Source organism: Harpia harpyja, chromosome 3, assembly GCF_026419915.1.
Source record: "Harpia harpyja isolate bHarHar1 chromosome 3, bHarHar1 primary haplotype, whole genome shotgun sequence".
Classification (NCBI taxonomy): Eukaryota; Metazoa; Chordata; class Aves; order Accipitriformes; family Accipitridae; genus Harpia; species Harpia harpyja.
The window spans coordinates 54,234,143-54,257,560 of NC_068942.1; the positions used below are offsets into that span (position 1 = coordinate 54,234,143).

At 37.5% G+C, this 23,418-nt stretch overlaps 1 protein-coding gene across 4 annotated transcripts in view; it reads right to left on the reverse strand.

Moving 5' to 3' along the window:
* Nucleotides 1-540: 540 nt before the first annotated feature.
* The window catches only part of BAZ1A (bromodomain adjacent to zinc finger domain 1A), a 66,495-nt gene continuing 43,617 nt past the window's right edge, over nucleotides 541-23,418 (reverse strand). For 2 of the 4 annotated variants that reach the window (XM_052782599.1, XM_052782596.1), the window contains 11 exons: nucleotides 21,559-22,167; nucleotides 18,542-18,705; nucleotides 18,202-18,356; nucleotides 15,655-15,803; nucleotides 10,332-10,412; nucleotides 7,438-7,685; nucleotides 7,097-7,323; nucleotides 5,569-6,053; nucleotides 4,328-4,473; nucleotides 2,113-2,200; nucleotides 541-1,567 (listed from right to left, as the gene is read on the reverse strand). In XM_052782599.1, the coding sequence (XP_052638559.1) occupies nucleotides 1,377-1,567; nucleotides 2,113-2,200; nucleotides 4,328-4,473; nucleotides 5,569-6,053; nucleotides 7,097-7,323; nucleotides 7,438-7,685; nucleotides 10,332-10,412; nucleotides 15,655-15,803; nucleotides 18,202-18,356; nucleotides 18,542-18,705; nucleotides 21,559-22,167 (2,543 nt within the window). In that variant the 3' untranslated portion in view covers nucleotides 541-1,376. The remainder of the gene's footprint in view (nucleotides 1,568-2,112; nucleotides 2,201-4,327; nucleotides 4,474-5,568; nucleotides 6,054-7,096; nucleotides 7,324-7,437; nucleotides 7,686-10,331; nucleotides 10,413-15,654; nucleotides 15,804-18,201; nucleotides 18,357-18,541; nucleotides 18,706-21,558; nucleotides 22,168-23,418) is intronic. The other 2 variants (XM_052782600.1, XM_052782598.1) reach the window with 1 other exon arrangement.

Here is a 23,418-nt window from a genome sequence, read left to right on the forward strand (position 1 = left end):
GCTAGCACAAACACGGGGAGAAAAGTTGCTGCAGCAGCAAGCCTCATGTTTCAGTTTCTCCTGCCCTCTTCTCTCCTACCCCCAAACTTCTGCCCCATGCTGTCTTCTCAGAGTATTGCATACATCCGGGTGGGCAAAACTGGTTTTAAAAAGGTTTTAAAGCTATTGACTCAAACTGAGTTTAATACATTTAAATTAATAAATACTGAAGGTAAAACTATCGAGGATAGTAAGGGGGTTTAAAGAAGCTGCTGGTCAGCTAAACAAAGCTATGAGGTTTTACACTGTTAGAATAAAGATCCTAATTAAAGAACAATACAACTTACACACATACTTCTTATGTTACTCCCTACATACTGATGAATGTTTGCATCACTCAGAGACCAGGTACTACACCGGCTGCAGCTGCCAAAAATGCTGGTTGGGGTACTTGCATTGAAACCAAATTCTGCTGTGTTCTCTCCAGCAACTTGTCCTAGCAAGTTTATGGGGAAGATGGTGTAGCAGTACAACTCAAAAGGAAGTGCCAGAAACTCAAAATACTTTGAAAAATGTGTCATTTTATTTGTACACTTCCAAAGTTGTACGTAGAAACTTATAGTACAGTCCTGTAAATTTACTCATTGCTAGAAGAACTGCCAGGGACATGGGAAGGTATTTATTGATTGATCATCAAGTTAAAGGGGAATAAACAAAACAAAAAAAAAAGGGGGAGGGGGGAGAAATTAAAAAAGTTATGGAACTCTTTTTTTTTGTTTTGTTTTTAATCCCCAAGTACAAATTTTATAAATACAAAACAAATTCACAAATTACTTTGAATGCTAAATAAATATCTACTTAATAAACTCAGACTGAATACCTTCAGCCAGCACTGGTACAGTACTTAAAAGATATGCAGTTGTACTCATTCATGTGTAGTGTTGAGAAGATATGCTCAAACAAGTTTAAACATACACACAGTTTCTTCAACTGTGCTACAGCAGAAGATTTTATCTGAGTTGATAAAGCCCTCAATACCACAGCTCCTACAAAATCTAGAGGATGAAACAAGGTCATTTGGTGCAGGAAAAAACAAGGTACTTCTGGAAGATATTTGGACACATGAATGTATTAAAAATGTACAAAACCTCTGTAAACCAGTACTGTATCCAGTACATCTATCAAAATTATTAGACACTGAATAAAACTGTAGCAAAGGTAATCTTTCCTACGTTCTCCTGAGTGCTTAATATTACATTGAGAATATAGTGCAGGCCACACTTCAAGGTGGTTAAACAGTTGTTATTGCTTTATACAGGTATGACGACTGCGTGATTTAACATTTCATTTTAATGAACATAACAGATTCCCTCAAAAAATCCTTTGAAAGGCAGAGGTTAGATTCGTGACTTCTTTGCCGCAGGAGCAGCATGGTCCACATTACCAGATGTGATGGGAAGTCCAAGCTTTTGAGCCTGAATGTGGAAGAAAGCTTGAAGTCTAGTTCCAGCTTTTGCTTCACTTGTGTTACGAGGGTTGTATTCAAAGCAGTTCGAAAACATCAGCTCAATGTCTTCAATGAATTCCGCTAGTAAATAAAATGTAAAAAAAATTAGTGTCTCAAGTCATCAGACAGCAGTATGATAAAGCAGTATGACACCACTGAATTAGTACAGTGATCCTACAGAGTCGCAACACAAACATGTCTTTACAGACATGTCAAGTTTCTATCATTATATTAGTGAAGTGCCATGTAAACATTCTTAAATTTCTCTGATTATCAATAAAGGAAATACAAATCAAGCAGCAACAATACTACCTTTTCTAAATATTTCATCAGTGTCACTCACTGACACCAAAGGCTTGAGAAATTACCAGCAGTTTCTCAGCTGCTCATTTCTTATCTATCTGTACATCATGTATTTTGGCGGTAAAAGAACTATGTTCAACAAATCTTATTTAAAAAATATTAGTAAATGCTCTTTTTAAAAAAAACCCACAAAACAGAACACTACAAAACCCCAAACCAAACACAATTTCAGCTTTCTAATCCTCTGACAAAGCTCTATTTTAGGACAAGATTTTAAAGAGAGAGAACAGGGTTCATCACCTCTTTCAAAAAAGAATACTTACATGCTAACTTATATTCACATTTATTCACTTTTTCACGGATTATATTTAAGGCAATAGGTTTTTTGATGATATCATAGTAGTCTGGTACCTTAAAGAAGGAAAAAAAAGATTCATAAACAAACAAATAGAAGCTTAAAATTCTACCTATGTAAAAAATTAAGCAAATCATGCATTAGCAGAAAGCATTTTGGTTTTGTTTTTAAATAAAACTGAGAAGTCCCAAGCAACCACCTCCATTTCCTGAACTGAATATTAGTTTTCAGGTACTGCTTCTCCATTTTTTATAGCAGACCACAAGAAACATTAGCCAGCAATTCAATGAATAAATCTAATCCTAAATATCCTGTAAGAAAATTGCATGAGCAGATAAGCATTACGGTGTTCCAGCTATTCCCATCTGTCAAGCACAAAAATTATTTCCAAGATCTTAAAACTTTTCATTTTCCTGTAACATATTACAATATTAAAAGCACCTTAATCATGAGTAATGACCATTTTTACTCCACCACTATTCACTGTCTTGCAGTCTTGCAAGAGAAATGAAATCCTGAGATTCCATTTAGTTGTTTTGAAGAGAAGGTAGTGAACCTTTCTGGTTTCAGGACACAGTGTACAAGTACCAGAGATAAACAGCCACAGTGTTTATGTGATAAAAGTAAGGGGAGGAAAAGGATTGCCTAACCCTTAAGGGCACTGATCATTTGGATCACAAATTTTGAATTCAAGGTAAGCACCAAGCTTAGGGTGACTCTGTCTCACTCACAAAGTGGGGCGGGGGCAAAAGAAAAAGATATTTGATCGAAATTTGACACCCCCCCCCTTTTTTTTTTAAATCAACAAACCCACATGCACCATTATGTATGTTTTAAAATCAATTTCTTGGTTATGGCCTGTTACTATATCAAGTGCAACCTGGAAATGAACCTAGAGAAAGAATTAGTAGAGATACAGAATTAGATTGACACATTTTTAATTCCTATTCCATTAGGAGTGCTGTTTACATAAGTACTAAAAAGAAAGGTAATTTTCTCTTTCTGGCTTGCTATGCACTGATCATTCAATGTATTCTTTACATTGTCTTAAAGGCAGCAAAAAGTTTAAACCAAAATTTCTATCACAATGAAGAAAATATGGGTCACTCGGGTATGGATTTTTCTTTCCTAAGTATACAGAGACTATCCCTTAGTGATTGATTCAGACAAACTGGAATGCACTGAATTCTAGCAGTTTCTTTTCAGGATCAAAATTAAGTTGCATTCTCCATCCCTCCTAAAGAAGCTTCCTTGCATTCACCAGATTATTGCACTTTCCAGTGTAATTCCTGTACTCTAGTAGGAAGAGCTAGTCTCCGTTTCATTCAAAATTCCTCTCCTCCTCTGCGCTTTCATCGTTCATTCACATTTATACATAATTCTTTCTGTCCAGATACATTAATCCTTCCAGCTATCTGTCACTGAATTCAGAGTTTCAGGTCTTCATTTAACAGCTATCACTGTTAATTTTAGTAGAGCACTTAAACACCATGCTCTAGTTCCTGCAAGAATGCCTGTGCAGAGTTGCTCCAGAGGGCTTGGAGAGGACAGGCACTTTGTTAGGGTACGATAGTTCAGCAGTGCCTTACAACTGACAAGCCAGTGCAGCCTGCAGAAAAGCAGACGTGCTCTGGGAACTTTTATTGTAATATAAACCTCTAAAGCAGCACTTACTTTGGGTACCTACTTTACCATCAAGTATTTTAAAATCCAAACAAGAGGGAAATTAAATTAAGAACTAAGGTAAGAAACCATCTTTTTACTGCATTATAGTTAACATCAGAGTGAAGCTGTTCCTACCTTGTTATTTTATTGCAGGTCTGTTCTCAAAATACCTTTGCATAAATTGAAGATTAATTCAACTAATTAATTAATAACCATAAGCTTACCTTTAGCAGTCCTGTGCTCTATTTGTTTGGTTTGGTTTTTTTTTTTTTTTCTCAAATCAAAGCATTTCACATTATTAAATGCCTGATGGCAAGCATGGTTAAAATTTTCCCAATAACATGTCAATTGGAAAAGTTTTTTCTGGCATCAAATAGTTGAGCTAAAACGCGAGAGTTCTTCTGAATCCCATTGCTTAGCTGTCTCCCCATTTGGGCAGTTCTATAAAATGTCAAGTTTTACTGGCAGCAAACAGGATTCTCAATCATTATCATTCCCTCTACAGTTCTATGGGTTACCTGGATTTTGGAAACCAGTTTCATGAAAGGCCAGCTGTCGTCATGTCGTACCAGTTCCACTACAAGTTGTTCAAAAGCTGAGAGTTCATGGACTCCCCCTTGACGTCCTGAACTTCTCCTGTTCAATGAGGTTTGAGGAGATGATTCTGAAAAAAACAAACAACAAAACAAAACACCCCCCCACCAGATAAAAATAAAAACCTGACAAGTAAAATAAAAAAAAATAATAAAAAAGTGAAACACCATTATTCTTAGGTACTAAAACCGTTGTTTCAGGGCACAGCTCATGTAGTTTGGCTTCAGGTATTAACTATACTACAGCCTTGTTATTAACCACTGTCTCTCTTGCTGTACAAAATGCAAAGTACCAGGACTTAGCTGGGTTCCTCCTCCATTCTCCTTCATCGCATTAATTTTGGAAAAGATTTTTTCAATTTTAAAACGATTTGTTAAACACTTAAAGAAAAGCCCTATTAGAGAAAAACAGAATAAGCCGCTTGCTCATAACTTTTACTTCCACAAAACCTCTATTCAGAGTGGTTTTATCTGCTTTCAAGAGGAGTCAGCAGGGTGGTTAGAGGATAAGGCCAGAAACTCCCAATGGTGAAGGGCAGAAATGTTACAGAATACAAGGCTGCCACACTGGAGTGCAAGCTATTTTACACTCTTCAGTCTCACAGTGGGTCCTTTTTGTTTTTAAAAGGTTATTGTAGCTTTCCAGGTATTTCCCTACCATCAAATACTTGGTTTAGCTTAACAAGCAAGGACACCATTAGCCCTATACCAGATAGACAACATTTTAATTCTTGGAGCAGTTTCTTGTTGTACGTGTATATTCCCAATTTCACTACCTTGCCTACATCTGTGTTCTTCATTGTTTTAACTCTTTAATAAAACAAAACCATAAAAGCTATAAGTAAACATTTGCATTTGCATGGGTTAAGGCATAAATATCACTTTCACATTTTCTGTCCACTTAATAGCAATTGCTCCATATTGTGTGCAATTATAAAATGTCAAATGGATATGAGAAATCTCCTTGGCAAATTAAGTATTTGTTCTTTAGATGACCGTATTTTTTTTTATGGTTCGCTTCTGTCACTGCAAAAGAAGGGAACTGTCTTGCTGGAAGTGGTAAAAATACCTTCAACCACCACTTCTAGTCTCCTTGCTCTACCATGCAAATATTATAGCATGGAACAGAATATTGTTTTCATTTTGGACAAACACATTTCTCTAACCTGTGGATTGTCGTTTCCTGCCTCTTCTCTTGGGTTCATTAACAGGAAGAGAAAGCTTTGAAGAGGAAACTGGGTACTTCCTAAGTCGTTCGTTCGAGTCTGCGGTATCAACAATTCTAAATCCAAGAGAATTGGAAGGGCTATTTTCCAGTGTGTTATCAGCACTCTTTCTTCCTCTTCGTCTTCTTCGAGGACTGAGTAATTCCACGAATACATCTGCTTCTAACGAACTTTGGCTCTGACGAGTGGTCCGGCTATTAAGTCTTAAAGAAGGCTTTGTCACTGATGGAGGGGCCGATTTTACCTTTCTTAAACCCCTTCTGGTAACTTTAGATGAAGATTCAGTTTGCTTAGGTGTGTTTTGCTGACTCCGAGAAGCGTATCTTGCCTGACGCTGGCTGTTCTGACTTGAGAACGGATTGTTGAGTTTTGCTGCTCTCATTTTTAATGGAAACTTGACCTGGGGTCTTCCTTGCTTTGATGGGCTACAAAAAATGAACAATTATGTTTATTCATCCCAAAATTCCATTCCTTTCTTTTCCTCTCAGTCTTCTAATTCAGCATTTAAAAAACCCAGCATTCAAGGTTGGACTGGTAAGCAGCTTGCTTTCAAGCCGATGCAGTCATCCCATTACCATGATCTTAAATACTGTTCGGAAGTCTCTTAATTAAATATTATGTGGAGGACATACTTTAAAGAAATGCTTAGAATTCTGATCATCCTTGCAGCTTGTGCAATACAAATGCATTAACTGGAGCACCAGCTATCAATTTCTTAAAATCACTTACTTCTCACAGCAACTGTAACTACTAGGATTTTTGAACAATATTATCAGCTACATAAACTGCACTAAGTATAAAAGTTATGCTGTAGTCAGGGTTTATAGCTAATACTTGAGAAGGAAGATCCCAGTGATAAATTTACTTCTCAAGGAGATGCAAGTTCTCTCCAACTATTGAATCCCAACTGTCGGAGCTGCAAATAATCTTGCTTCAGTCAATTCAAAAGACTGTACCAAAAAGAAGAAAAGTACTCTGAGATCAGGAAAGTTTCCTTCAACTTTTACGCTCCTGGCATGTGTATCAAATTCATCACTTCACTGAAATTATCACATTGGATTACTGAGTTGTTTGGGGTCTTTTTTGTTTGGTTGGTTTTGGTGGGAGGGTTTCTTGGTGGTTTGTTGTAGGGGTTGCGGGGGGGGGTGGTTTTTATTGTTTGAAACTCTCTCCACCTTATATTCAAACGGTAGGTGTACAGAACTGCAACTCTGATGGCCGTCTCTCGCCCATACATCCAAGGCTAGAATTTTCATCCTGAAAAGTGAGTCTAAGTCCAGTGGACCTAACTTTTGTTAATATTAAACCCAACAGTAAGCACCAAATTCATAACAAGCTGCCTTTTTTTTTTTAAATAAACATCTTTTTCAGACTGGATTTTCAAGATATGTGCTTATGTGAAGAATTATTCCACCTAATAATTAAGACGATATTGCAGCAGGAAACCACTTTAACAGTATCTATTTACCTTATCTCTTCTTCCTCTTGAGATTCATCCTCCTCATCTTGCTCTTCTTCATAATGCTCTTCCTCACTTTGTCCCATTTCATCATAGTTTGCCTCTTCTTCTCCTTCTCCTAGTCGTTCAGTAGTCTCTTCATCACTTTCCACAGAAGGTCTCTGTCTGGAGGAGAGGCGTCTAGAGCGCTGTTTTGGTCGGCACTCTGGACAAAACCAGTCTCCTTCAGGAATGACCTAGAAACAGAAGAGAAAAAAAAAAAAAAAAGAAAGCATTAGTTATACGCAATTAAGTCATAAGAACTACTCAAGTTTTGTGTGAAAAGGAAGGACTTCTTTTTCCTCAGATACCTTCAGCTTGGGCCTGATACAGTAAGTATGATAGCCTCGATCGCAGCCATCACACAGCACCATGCTTTCTGCATCACCTTTCTTTCGACACACTTTACAGCGAGCATTAAGGATGGACTTTGACCAGATGACACTTCGATCCAATGTAGACAGATGAAGGAAGACTTGGGACAAGCTGGTAGAAGAAAGAAGTGACTCTCTCCAGCGATCCAAAACTGTTTTATAGGACCGTCCACCATCACTGGCATCTTCCATTGAAGAAGGGGATAAAGAAAAAAAAAAAAAGGCAGAATGATCAAACTTCTTTTTCAAGCATCCAGGTTATTCTAGACTATGCGGTAAGGCTCTGACTTTCAAACAGATAGCAGTAGTAAACTGGGATAATATTATAACCTTTGTCTTATCTCTTCAATAGTTGAATATTTCCTCCTTAGTTTCCAAGCTGCTGAAGCCATAAGATTTTACTCTTCAATACCAATTCAACTTAGAAGTTGCACATATATAGGACATGAGTAAGACATAAAAGTCTTACTCAAATGTCAACCTGGAAACCTAACAATTTGATTCAATTTAGAAAGTATAAATGAAGATTAGTTAAGATAAAAAAAAAAAAGCCCCAACCCCCCACACACTACCAATTTACTTTTCCTTGTATGTACACTTTGAAATCCCAAAGTATTTACATTTAAAGAAAGTATGTGGCATTAAACAGAGACTTCACTGGCAAAAAACAGCTTAAAGGGCTCTTCTCACCTGCACTTGCCCCAGTATAGTCTAGCAGACAATCTTTCAGCCCTCTCCCCACACCTCCATGCCTTTATTCCTGCCCTGCACTCTGCCTTCACAAGAACAAGCACATCTATGTGGTTAACCAGACTGGGTGACTGGTCTGGTTGAAATATAACTGTTCTCCTGATATTTTTATAAGCAATGTAACACACATGAATTTGTGTGTGGTACACACCTAGTGGAAAACCAAATAAGACCTAGGATCCTAATTAAGTTAGAAATAAGGGAGGGGGTCAGGGCTGAGAAATTATATTGTATTTTCAAACAGGTTTGGTTTGCAATCCGGGCCACCGAAGTGGCCACACAAATACACATGCAGAATAGTGAGGGGGGTGGTACTGAACATGAATGAGCAGCTGGGAATTACAGAAGCAAATGGGCTGTTTGAGGAGCTAGAGAAACAAGAAGGTATAAATGACAGCCTGCACTGCTGCTGCTGAGCAGAAAGGGAATTTCTTTATGAATGTTGAAAGCTATTTCTTGCATTTTAAAACCGGAAGGTTTAAGGGGAGGAAGAGACAATGTAGCACTATTTTAATTATAGAAACGTCCACAGATTTCCCTTCTAAAAGTGACAGTCCAGTTATTACTGTGTGATCTCTAGCTGATTAATGATGCACTCTGGTATAAAATGCCACCATGCCTGCTCCACTAGTCACAGTGGGCATAGGAATGGCCTACGATCCACCTGTCTGCCAAATGACATCTCCTCAGGAATAGGAAGAGAAAATATCTAATAACAAATAAAATGAAAGAACAAAAATGAGACTAATTGCTTTCCTGGCAAGGCCTTTCTGCCTTCTCATCAACTGGCTGCCAGGATTTGCCTAATCTTGCATACATTTGCATTAGCAGCAAGCAGCAGAAGAGAAGTGATGGGAGAAGGCAGAGGATAAACAGGCAACACAGCCTCATAAATAAAATAGAGCCACTCCCAAACAGCAAATACAAATCTGGATTTCCTAAAATTTCCTATTACTCCATCCTTAGGTTCCTGTCTCAAGCTCAGTCTTACTAAGGATAGTGGACAAGGTCCTTTTCACAGCACTACAGTATATCTCAATGTATTTTTTTTTAAATTCAGTAAGAAGAAAATTAAAACCACTTGCCAGACACTAGACTCTAACATGAGACCCACTTCAGTTCTGCTGCGGATTTCTACTATAACTCCGGCAAAGACACTTTATCTTAAGCGTATATATAGTTTGGCAAGCATTTCTTTTGCTGACAATGGCAGCTTGAGCATTATTTTTTTTGGGGGGTGGTTATTTTTAGGTTGGATTGGTTCACCAATATAGTTCATCACACAACACAACAAATATACGCACTGCAAAACTGCAGTTGCAATATAGACATAGAAATTACTGACCATGACCTGCTTCAGCATGTCCTGCTGCTGAAAGGAACATGCCAAACGACCCCTGCTGTTTCAGATCCTAATTTGTAAAATAAGAATAACACTTTTTTCTTCCATCCATCATCTTTCTCATTTATATTGTTAACTTGGAGGGAGAAACGGCCTCTTCCTTTGTGTCTGAGCAGCTCTACATTGCGCAGTGGGATACCCCTCTGTCAGCTAAGCCCTCCAGGCCTTGCTACAATGCAAATGAAGTTGCTTGACAGATCTATGCACTCATCTATCAATAGCTAATTGAGTTCAGGGAAGAGTTTTCCATTTTAGTATTTCTAGAAAGGATATGCAGTTGCACAATGCTGTGAAGTTTCAAAAAAAAAAAAAAACAACAAAAAAAAAACCCCAAAACCAGAAAAACCCCAAAACAACAAACGGGGACATTAAAAGGAAGGGGAAGGAGGATTATGTGAACATGCAAATTTCTGTCTCAAAGTGCTAAAAAGAAAATACAGTTCTTTATCTGTGGTTGCAGAAAACAATTTTTTTTTTTTTTTTTTTTTTTTTTAATCTTTGAGCTGTATTTGTTTCACTACCCATGTTTAAACCTTTGGCTTCAATACCACAATTCCGTCAACGTAAGGAACTGGCTACAAAATTATTAAAGTAAAAAAAAAAACAAAACCACCAAACCCCTGGTAAAATATTCAATACTTTCTAATTCTTAGCAATACAAGTAACATTTAAAATTTACCATCTCTCTGACTAGTCTTGTCTTCCACTCTCTTCCTCTTTTTATCCCCCCAGTGGTTCCTTTTATCATCTTCTGTATTACCTAACATTAAATTCATAAAGTTATTTCAAATACCTTTTTGAAGCGTGGTGGATTATTTTTTAATTAATTTTTATAATCCATACTTGTGCAGTCTAAAAATGTAACTAGAACAGTGGTTCCCAACATGTGCACGTGTCAAAAAGTAGGCAGGGAAGGGTAAGAGAATAATGTGCATGGAGGAATTGCACATCCCAGCATTTACTTTGACTCCCACTACAAACAGAAGGCTTAAACTGAAAGCTCTTAAACCTACTCTCCCTTACCTTTCTGTCCATCTCCAGTACAAATGGCTATAGGAGCAGCTTACTGACCACAGGTTTCTCTCTAAGCAAACAACTTGTCTGGTGTATGCTACCATGAACCTCCTAACATCTCAAAAATACAGCCAGTTTATGAGCACAGTCCTCAAGGACCAAGAGAACTAGCTCGTCTGTCCATGTGAAATGACATACTTAAAATATTTTTGTGCAGCAGTGTTCTTGAGTATTAAAGTGATGAAATTACTCTCCCAGGAAGTAAGAACCATAGAAAGCCTCATCTGCTCCAAATGCAAGGTATCTCCTTTCACTGCCTTCTCTGAAGAGTAAACAAAAACTCTTCATCATAAAAAAAACCCACTTCCACCTTTGCTGCCTCTGCTCATGAAACTCTGCAGGGAAGTAATGAAAGCACGAGAACAAAGCATGCATATATACTAATCCCGTCCCAGTTCACTGCTGGAAGATGTCCGATACTATTATGAGGAGGGCAACTATAAATAGAAAAGGTAACAACTTTGGGAGTAGAAGAAACAAAAATAATCAAAATCTAGAAAGAAAGGAATGGAATAAAGACGAGAAAAAAGGAGCAAAAAAGCTGGGGTTTGTTGGGGTTTTTTTGTCCCAAAAGAAGTGCATGGCACAAGTTAAAAAGGAGGTAAATGTTCCCAGTATCAGTCACAAAGGTGCTCCCATGAATTAGAATTCAACCTTTCGTATGGAAATCTGAAGGATGCTTAATGACTGGAGTCCTGCACTAGTGCAGAAGGCAGGTTTTTTTCGTGGCTGCCTCAGTGAACTCCAGGGCAACCAAATCACTTCATTTTATACCTCAAATTTTCACATCTATGTAATAGGAATGATGAGAGCTACTTCTCCACTACAAAGTATTTTGAAATGTAAGGAAAAGTAATTTATACCAAAGAAGCAGCAAAATCCGCAGTAAAAACTGCTTGCATTTCTTCCCCCTCAAACATTTTTTTTTTTTAATCTGAGATGTAGCACTTCAGAGTTTCCATCAAAGAGCTATTTTAAAAAAAAAAAAAAGGGGGGGGGGCTATTTTACATTTTTACATTTTAACTCAGAATTTCTGCAAGAAAAGCATGTATTGCAAGCTGTACCCCCCTTTTTGTGATTCTCCCCAAACACTACCTTGGGCTGGACTGAAGGAAGAAAAACTACATTTTCATAGCTAATGTGTAATGAAAGGATTTGTAAAACACAATTCATAATTAAGAAATTTATACAATTCAAGTCAAGTTACATTTAATCACCGGACAACAGATTAGCAGCCATCCAGCAGCTCTGCAAGGCAGAGGGTGCTATTTCTGGGGTTTCTAGATCCCTTTTGCATTGCCATCTTCTGTGTCAGTCTTTTCTTGCTCTTCCACTTGAATATTTGGTATGCACCTCAACTCTAAACTTATCAGAATCACCAGCAAGGCTCTTGGCAGCCTGATAGAGCCTCAGAACAAAAACGGAGCAGAGAGGAACAGCTGGTCCTTTTATTGCTATGCTGGGTCCCTTTGTCTGCTCTGCACCCTGGAGGCCACCGGGATAAACTTGCCAGTGACTGCAGTGATTTCACTGTGCTGTCTTTAGTACTAGAAGCTGTAAATAGAGTGAAAACTAAAAATTGTTAAGTATGGCTCCATTCCCTAATAGGAACAGAGCACAGCGAAGGGGGAGTGGAGAGAAAAAAGAAACACTGCAGTGAAGGCAACAACTGAAATAATGACAAAGACAAAGCACGTTCAGTTTGGTTTAAAGCAGAAATGGAGGGGCACTCTTTTTACCAAAAGCGTTCCCACGTACTGCTACCAAAACAGAACTCCTAGCGCTTGCTTGACTTCCAATGTTTTTACTTCAGTGGTAATTAAATCAGCCTAAAAAGTTGGGTTTGTCAAGTTTAACGTTAGAAATAGATATGCAGGCATTTTGTTCCAACTATTTAATGGAGCTGTGCCCTAGACAACTATAAAAAAAACCTCCTGTTAGAAAAAAAAGTGTTCAGACACAGTGATCTATATAAGAACTGGCAAACAAAACCAAAAAACCCACAAACCAAAACCCAGTGGTTGCAAACTAAAAGATAATTTCTATATTCAGAGTACTGTTGGCCACTTTCTAGAGGGGTCAATGAAAGAGGGCATCAGAGTTCTGAGCACAAGGCAGTCCCCGAACAAGAAGCAGTATCCACTTTTTATTAAAAGGTTTAGTAACACTACTAACAACTCCTTGTCAAGCTAAGTAGAGAACTTTTCTTTGCCTGTTATACATATGCAAGTTGCAAACTAAGAAACAGAACTTGCTGTGGTAGCATGCAAAGACACTGTTTCCAAGTGGGGAGCTTAACCTGAATATAAGATTATGCAAATTTTACACTCATTTTTTTAAAACGTCTGAAATGCTAAAGAGAGATATCCAGAAAGGGCCGCATCCAGAACTGCTACTTGACCTCTGAAGTGCCGAAGTTTGCCAGGCACCTCTCAAACACACAGGTTTCCTTGACACTTTGCTATTGTGCTTTCTCATCACGTCCAGAAGTTCCCAAGTCAGAGCACCTTTCATATAACTAACTGCCTAGCAGTCAGAAAATCATCAGCTAATAGGTATGTGTTTTGAGCTTTCTTTACTACAGAGCCACTCAAAGCTGCGGCTCCTCCAAGGGCTCTCTAGTGACAAAACTAAAATCTTGCCTTCATTCAGCCTCATCTCCTGCTAAAAGCAGCCCATTACGCAACTGAAAACATGAGATGCTTGGCACCAAAGGTAAAGCAAGGAAGAGGGAACTTGATACTGTTGGTTAATGGTTACGGCAGTAAGCCAGAGCAGAGGAGACCTGGGACCCTTCCTGCTCCCTCAGCTATGTAGGTTATTCTATACATTACAGTAATCTTACAGCAGTACCATTCTTCAGAGCAGAAGAGATGCACATACACAGTATGGTAAACCAACATATGAGATTTAAGACATGCAAATCACGTAAGATTGCTTTCCCTATATACTTTCTTTGTCATGCAGTATAAAGCATCCAAAGGCAAACAGGATTCCCAAATTAAGAACAAGCAAGAAACCCCACTAAAACATCACGCAAAAACATGAACCATCATTAGATTATGGCAGAGTTGGGACCACTGAAAAAAAGACGTAGGAGGATTGCTAAAAAACTTTCTCTCAAATACTTCAGGGACACTTTTCTTCTTTTAGTCTTTTTCCTCTAACTCAGGATGCCCAATCTATGACCATAACCTGCTAATAGCCATGTTCTTCCTCTTAAGGGCACACTGTGGTAAACTTACAGCTGTCAGTGAGACGCTGTTGCCAAAATACTCTCAGAGACAGTTTGGAAATGGAGGTATATACTGCACAATGTATTTACAACCTGCACATGCAGAGTAAATATGACAAATACTAGATGTAGTGTCAATTAACTGTCCCATGCACATGTTGTAAATCTAGTCATATAACAGGAAATAAGCTGTATCATGCCTGGCTTGGAAAGGGCAGACATACTTGAGTTGACCAAACACTTAGCCAAGTAAAGCTTTTAAACAGCTGTGGTTTAAACTACTTCTATGGTCTCTCCTTTCATCTCAATCATTTGCTGCATTTCCCTCTTCTAGAGGTCATCACAGTGATAACGAAAGCTTGTGAAAGGGAACCCATGCCTGCGTGTCAGAGTCTCTGGCACAAATCTAGCTTAAACTCATCTTCAGCAGCAACTGATATCCAGACACCAGACTCCATGCAGGAGCAGCTGAGATGCAAAAACAGTTTTAGGTCAATGGTGCCATGAGGCGCTAACATGTAGTTTTAATACACCAAACCCTGCATTTTCATCTTAAACTACTGCAGCAAAATCTGCCAGAGCCTAAGGATTTTGTATGCAGTCATTATCAGAGGAGACTATCAATTTAATACGATGTATAGCCATGCATGCTCTGGAGGACCCCTGGTATGTGCTACACTGGTAAAACACACTGCACTCTTGCGGGTGAGAAGTAAAGCAGTCCAGCTGAGCACAGAGCATGGCTCGTCCTCAGTGCGGCATCTGGAAGGCAAGCCTGGCCAAGACAGCTGCCTCAGGAAGGATGAGCCACCTTTACACACCTCTCCAAGACAAAACCCTAGTTCTGAATTGCAAAAGGATCCTAAGGAATCCAGACCTGAGGGATCAGTGGAAAACAAAGTGACTTTGCATCCCCTCTCTCACCCCTAGAGCACATCAGAGGAATTCAAGGAAGGACTATGCGTTAAAGTCAAGCTATAATCGTGCTTTGGTTTAAATTTTTCTTGCCACCTTTTATTTCCAAGTTTTACAGCATAAATGCAAAACCTGAGGATCTGAAAGTTTGCAATGTAAATCCTTACTACATTTTACTGTAAATATTCTGTTATTGCTGAACAAGGTGATCGAGATAAAGCAGGCCTATATTGTTTTCACAGAAACAGTATAAAAAGCAGCATACATTTTTACAACCTAAAAAACGCACAGAAGAAACTTATTGTATAGTTGCAGGATACATTGGCCTCAACAGTAATGCTGAATTACAGAGTATTCCCCCAGAAAGCTCACTCATGTCTGCCTTAGGGTACAATTTGTCTCCCAATGTATCAGTATAATTGTAGGGCCACATAAACAAGATCACCAAAATGATCCAGGTTAAATAGGCATGTATTTAAGAGTAAAATATGCTGTTAATTAATACAGTAATTCAGGACATGCAGAATAATAATATTTCCTTATGATCTATGGCTTTGTAAACTGACAATCTAACTTTTTAAATTTTACAGTGGTACATAGCAGTAAATTAGTTATTTGTTCTTCTCCCCAACACATCCCTCTAAAGCATCTGGTCTTACAAAAGAAGCAAGTGGGTTTGGGGTGGGGGGGTTGCATTTTTGGGGGGTTTTGTTTGTTTGTTTGTTACACAATCTTACACAAAATTAGAGGCATACAGTTTCAATTCTGAAAGCTTACCAAGAGGTGCTTTGAGAAACCTGCGCTCAATTCCTTGTTCTATCTGAAGCAGTGCAGATGCCAAGTAGTGGACCACATTATTAACTGGCTGAGGAGTACTTGTACTTGTTGATGCAGCACTTGGAGCTTCAGTTTTTAACCCAACAAGTCTAGAATAGAAATGTACGAAATTATCTTTTTTTTCAACATACTTTGAATTTAACACCATAGATATTTGTACAGGTCTATACCCACAACAGATTTTTCTTTTCACTTCATTTAAATGCATGGACTATGGACATGAACCGATACTGCACAGGTATGATTAGTTATCCCAGTTCTCGAGTTTGCTTAATTAGTCTAGTTAATCTAAATAAATCATCTTTAGGTAACAGTTATCTAAATTTCAAGAAGCGTGGATGACAAATTTCAATACAATTATTAAGATTTCCAGAGGCTTTGATGCAACATCCATCAGCTAGTTTATGAGAGATTTCTGTGAAGAGTATAGTCCCAATAATTCTTCAGTGAAAATACTTCTGGTAGTGAGGTGTAGCCTTTTAGAATACTTCCATCTGCACAAGTTCAACTACATATATCCCCACAATTAGTAACATTTTTGAAAAGAAAATAAATGAAATAAAACCAGAAAGTAATTTTAGAATGTTAAATCAAAAATTGTTAGCTTGTTCTCATCCTTGGAAGATTTTTCTAAAACACTAACTCTTCATGTAAGGGGTGGGGGGAGGGCAGGCAGGGAAGGGCAGGTTTCCAATAAAACAGCCTTCTTTGACCAAAGACTAAGTAATCGTTTCAAAGCGTAGTTAATCTTCCTGAACCACATACATTAAGTATAGTGTAGGAGAGCAACTCACACTAATGAAAATAAAATTCAATTTCTACTTGGGGTTTATAAAAAAAAAAACAACCAACTAATTAAGACTGTCTAGATTCTGCTTTATTCTGGTGAATGAGCAATGCTTTTGGTTGTCCCTGTTCTTTTTTCACACTTAAAAGCTGTTCATTATGTTTTGCAGTCACACACATTTTGAGAGCCTGAAAGCAAACAGAAAAAAGCTGCATTGTTATTTACATTTCACTAGTCAAACTCCAAGGTCTTAATGAGATGTCACTCGCTCTGAGGTGGATAAAAAGCCCAGCATCAAAAGCAATCTATCACATGATTTCAGAATCCCATAGTCTCTGTTTTAATATGCAAGACTTCATTAGAGTAGACTATTCAGAAACTTTGACAGAGTCAGTATCAAATGGAAAAAAAATGAAGCAACAAGCTTCTGCAGTTGAATTGAGAGCTGGCAATGGAGCAAGAGCCCAAGGTAACTGGAGACAGAGAAAATTTAGCTTCTTAATTAAAACAATGGAATACTCCTAAGTTGTGGTTTTCAGGAAGCAAATGTCTGTAAATTGTCTCATTAATATAAAGAAGGATGACATTATCCATTTTGCACACAACTAGAGAACTCTGATCCAAAGGGCAGTCTTATATGAAAATACTAATTCAGCAAACTGAAATAAAAAGGGAAAAAACCTTAAAGAACTTTAAATTCCTACATCCAACCCAGCATTCAAGAGTCCACCAAGAAATACAGCTTTCATAAATGTCTAATTGCAGAAGACCTCACAGAATACATAAGCAAACAGTATGGTAGTACAATGATCGCTCCAATGAATCTTTTTTCCTGCAATATTTCAACAGTCGCATCCTATCAAGACATACAATTTGAAATGTATTAAGGAAATTAAGGTAGATCTTTATTTCTGAAAAGTATGTAACTTCTGAGAATTAATATATTTAGAAATCTTCACAGTTTCTATAGTTTGATTTACAACAAACAGGATATAGAGTTCCACATCTGTTGCAAACATCTAAAAAACAAACAAAAAATAACAAAACACTCTTACAGTTCCAACACTATATGATTTGAGGTTTCCTCTCTTTTATATTGCAGCTTGCTCTGTAGAAGGATCATCATTCATAAAGTTGTAAGATTATATCCATTTTGCTGCAGTACTAAAGGTTAATCCAGACCATGGCCCTGGATTAACTGATGGTTCTTGCTGTGACTCATGAAAAGGTACACTGACCAGTTCAACCAGCAATTTGTTACTATTACCCTTTTTCCTTTTAAACACTCCTACTCTTTCCACTAAGTGGTTTTGGTTTGGTGTGTATCCCCCCTCCTTTTTTTTTTTTTTTTCTTTTTTTTTTATTCTGGAAAACAAAACAAATTGCCAGATTAATTTTTCTCTGCATTTTAAATGATTTTAAAATGAATTCACATATTCCTTATTTGATAATTAATGTTCACTTTGAGCAGTGTAATATCTGAATAGTAGAAGTTGTAAAAATTGGTGTCTTAGTCTTATATGGTAATAGAACAGTGTCATTTAGAAAATATAAACCAATGCAAAAATCTCACATTTTACAAATCTTAAAAAATACCATTCCAAAGAATTGGAGGGTAAAAATAATTTGAAGATTTAAAAAAACAGAGCACTGCTATAATACTCACAGGAAAAAGCCATTATTTAAACCATAGGTCTTACCTGTCTTTCACAATAAACTTGTCTTGATCATCAGTTTCCATTTCTTCAGATTCTTCATTCACAGTTTTAATTATACCATTTTCTTTGTTTTCATCATTCAGAAACTCATACCGCCCATGTTCTAAGGCTGCTCTCCAAGACTGTCTGTCTGTAACCTGAAGCAAACATACAAATTTGAAGTTTCTAAAGAATCAAAGGCCACAAACTTTTAGTGCCAATTACTGTCTACACTTAGTTTAATTATGCTTTCAGTAAACCCCATAGCATGCAAGAGTTCTCCTTTAAGTTACAGACTCGATGGCACCACCATGCTCCTAGGTATTCTACAAGTCACAAGTACCTTAATAGCCCCCAATGTTCCTTGGTAAATCCTGTCTTCAATGTCCAAAAGAAAGTCTCTAAGTCTCAGTTCAAGCTGCTTCTCTGCAGATACATGTGATCCATCATGGGCATTCTGCATCCTTCCCCGTCCTGAAGGAGGTCTGATGTCACTTTGAGGTTTGTCTGCAAGAATACCAAGTAGCTTCATGTCAGTGGACTTTGTTCCTTAAAGTAGCTGCTGGTGAGGGGAAGAATAGTAGTACAGGGCAGAACAAACTAAACACACAGGTTCAAAACTCCTTTCCTGTAGCGACAGTTGCAAACACCAGTATCTCCATGCCAACTAAGGCATCCGATCCAAGCAAGCAGAGTATACTTTTAAGGGAAGACCTGTACATTAGCATCTGCTCATCCCAACACACAGAATGAGAAATTCTTGTCAATTTAAAAGTCGTTCTTTTGTCTTAAAATGCTTTCTAAAATAGTAGATAATCAACAACTCTCTGCTGTAAGTGCAAGGAAGAAAAAAACACACTAAGAAAAAGACAAGTTACATTTCTAGTATTTTTCATATTTGATGGCCCTTACTTTACAGAACTCCTCAGTTTTCTTTCCTGCATGGGTCTTTATCATGGCAACGTTTAAAACAAGCATGTGCAACCAACAATCGCAAAAACTAGCAGAACAAGATATAATCCCTTTTACATTCTAACTTTAAAACAAAACAAACAGATAAAGAGAAGATAACACAGGCACAGACTAGACTGACTGTGTCTTCTAATTAAAGGTGGGGGAAAAAAGGAAAAAAACCAGCAAAATAATTTATGAAAAAGAAAGGAAGAGCTGATGATGGGCTGTCAAGCAAAAACCTCTTCATAAGAGAACTGAAAATTCATGCAAAAGCTCAAAAGCCACAGGAAAGAGCTGAAACTATGCCCAGATCCTAAATTAGTGCTTGCAAATCTGCATAGGTGGCAAACATTTCTGTTCACAGGATTTACCTTAAATCCTATGAGTGCAGTGATGAAGAGGTATATACAAGAGCTTAGAGATCTTTATTTAATCAAAAACTACCATAAAGCTGTTGTTAAGGAAGTACAGTATGGATTTCTAAGACACTCTCAACTGCAGAAACAATTCCCTGTAACTATGCAAATATTCTCAAAATGTATACTAGCATACTCTGATGTCTGGATGTGGGAAACATCCTTTTTGGTTTAAAAGAAAAAGAAGAAATTAACTGTTTTTTCTTGAGCAGAACTGAAACAGCAGCAATTGGCTTGCAAATAATTGATGAGGAAAAGTTAATGGATACTGGTATAAAATCAAGTAATAGCACATATCAATTTTATTTCCATGTTCTTTTAAGTGAGAATTAGAAAATGAAGGAGGGCAGTCTACAGCACAAGAGAATCACAGACTAGTTCTCACTTGTCCTCCAAGTCATTTGAGTGAAGGCAATAGGGCAGCAGCTAAAAACTCCACTGCAGTAAGCCTCCCTCCAAAGTGCAGCTACATGTGGCCTCTTATCACTGCTTATCACGCAGGGGAGGTGGCATTGGTATTGGACCGCTGCATTTGAGTTTTTTATCTCTATTAAAGTGAAGTTCAAAGCTGCCTTTTTTTTTTTTTTTAATCAATGTTATTCTACAATTCTAACATAGAAAGAGAAGAAAAATCTATGATTGTGGAAATCAAGTTGCTTCAGGGCAGAAAGCAACACACAAAATACAGATAAAGGCACAGCAACTAGGAAAATAACGAACCACACCCACAAACACAAATATATCAGAAAATGATAAGAGATTTTCTCACCAAAAACCACAAACATAGCCATAAGGCCTCAAAATAAAGCTTAATTACTATTCAGAAATTCTGTCCTGTGCTAGTTTCCACCAGAAGAAATGGTAGATCAGTTACAGATTTAGTAGTATTTGACATGTTCGCGGCATGTCCTGCCATACACACTCCAGTAAAACAGAACTCGGCTCTGCTCTAAATAATTCTCCTTTGCCCCAATACAGATACACCAAAATCCTCAGTAATTTGGCATAATTCAAAACAAAATGCAATTTCTTAAAGATCACCCTGTGGAGTTTCATTTTGGTAACATCTTCTACCCACCAATACGCCACAAACAAGCCAGCTGCAAGCTTGTGTACGCAGAATTTTATCAGTGGAGCTAATGCCTTGCCAATGACAAAATACTTGGCTAGGAGAAAAGGGAAAAAAAAAAAGCCCTAAATCCTAGGTCTAGGATGGTTTTAAGTCACTCCTACATTTTGAAACCCATAACAACAATACTGCTCTGCAGATGTCTCCTCCTCCTGTAACAAGCCTCTGCCAAAGAAGAGAAAAAAATAGAAAATAATAGTATCACACAATCCACTGCACTGATGTTAACCCACATAACCAACACAGCTACATTACTTTTTTCCTCCCAAAGGTTTTAGTATGACCCTGCAACATGCTATCATTCCCTTGTTCACAATATGCCAGTAAATGCTTCTGAATAATTCCATGCATCATAATGTTATGAAATAACATGTTCTACTCAACAAATCAAGGTAATAGTAATCGCCTCCCTTTGCGATGTTTGTGTCTCCAGTGTCATATCTTGTTCTCCTTTCATCATACTAGAAATGAGGACATCAGATGATCAATACTATGATTTACCTTTAGCAGATGTTAATCTTCATTCCCCAGTTAATCTTTTCCCAAAGCTCAAATTACTACCTAAAGATGGTTTTTAAACAAACACTCCTGTTTTACTAAGCAGCGAGATAACAGAAAAATTATTACTTTTTTTTAAAGCATAAAACACCAGAAAACCACCACAGAGATCCATCAGGGAAAAAAGAAAAAAGGAAAAAAAAAATGGAAAAAGGCAAATCTGTTTTCCATAGAGTGAAACAATGCTTAAGACTAATTTTTATTTCTTAGGAATTACAATTAAATGAGAATTAGTGGTTTCTAGAATATTATACAGAAATTACAGCTGTGGAAGCAAATTAAGATCAGGAACCTTTTATTTACCTGGAATATGGAATTTTTCCACAGGAAAACTGCTTAGTTGTTCATATATTCTACTTTTCTCTTGTAAAAGAGTTTCTTTTAAGGCACTCTCCCTATGTCCTCGGGAATTGAGAGCCTCTAGGAGTTGGTCCAGTTGTTCCCGAGAATTGTAAAAGCACCAACGGTTTGGTTTATATACTGGCCTTGGCACCTCTACAACAACACTGGTGTGTGAATCTTGGTCAATATTGGAGGTAGATTCAGAGGATTTCAAAGACTCTCCAGTTTTACTGAATACCTGAGGTTCATTTGTGCAAGACTGTACACTATCCTGAAAGGAGGAGGTTCGAGGCAACAACATGTCTTCTGTGAGACCAGAATAGTCCTCTTCTATAAACAATCCAGGAACAGAGGGGAAAATCCAGTAGCGTCGATACAGACGGTCACGACCTAACGGGGTGATATTTGTGCAGGCTGTTGCATTCTGAATCTTTTCTAACAGTTCCTTTTCTTTCTTTTGTTGCTCCTGTTTTAAAGCTTCTTCGTCTTCAGCAGTAAGAGGTTCACTCTTTTCACAGGTGGTCTCTTCTTGTCTTGTAAATTCTTTATATCCGTTTTGCCCTCTCCTTCCTAAAAGTTAAAGGAAGAAGAATGATAGCAACACACTTAGAAATTCTTTCTTTAACCAAAAACTCACGTAAAGGGCAGGTTTTGGTTCTGTCTCTGATTATCTAAACTTACGACTTTCAAAGACCATCAGCTCAGTCAAGAAACAATACAAGTTTTATTAAAGAAAAATTCAAGTGATTAACCCCCTTCCCTCTATAAAGAGGAAGCCATCTTTAGTGTACTTTCACTTTGCAGAAACTAGACCAAGTCTCATTTACTGACATTGTCATTTTTAACACCATAAAAAAAAAGAACCAAAATTTTAAGAACTTAAGTGTTATAAAAGTACCTTATCATGATAAGGTAAAATTCTAGCAATTTCATTATCGAATACAAAATATGTTTTGAACTTCATTTATCATACTTGAAATGATCAAAAACCCCCCAAAGATGTCAAGAAAAACCAGAATTCCTATATAAAAGCTCTTATTGCAAACTCAGTTACATTACATTATCCTATTTTTTTAAAAATACATATATATACACGCTACTATTTTTTCCCCTCAACTTGCACCAGCTGAAAATACTCCAGTTCATATCTTAGTTTACCAAAGTATCAGGTCGTAATAGTCATCTAGAAAAGTACATCTTGTAATTAACACATGCAATGGTGAAAGATGCTGTCAGCACTCAATTTCTACCGATTTCCAGTGTGAACTTCAGTTTCTCCAATTGTAGGAATGAAATAACACTTTTTTGCCTTCCAGGCACAACATCTGAAAAATGGGCATTTGAGAAACTTGAAATTCTGTTTTAAGATGTCATTGCTTTGCCATCATAAAGCTGTAGTAAACGTGCAAACCTGTATTACTGAATTACTCAGAATTTCTATCCCAGGTACTGTTAGGAACTGTACAAGTTTTCAACCTTAAGTCCACAATGATCTGGGACTTTCATTGGCACAGACGCTAGCACAAAGCCTTCACGGGAGAAAGACACAGATGAGGTAGCAGCCCAAATCCATCAACAATTCATCCTCCTGGGGTGGTATCTTTGTTTAGTCACAAGCAGCAGGCTGTGCCGTTTATTGCATCACAGCTCCTACTAGCACACTGCTGAGGAAATTAAATCTGGGGATAAGTCTGGTTGCATTCTTGTGTAGAAGGCATGCTGCTTCATTAACAAAGGCAAACTAAACCCAACCACTCAATATAACATTTTCTTTTAAAATACCTGTTGTTTTTGCAGCTTCCTAATAAGAAGAATCAAAAC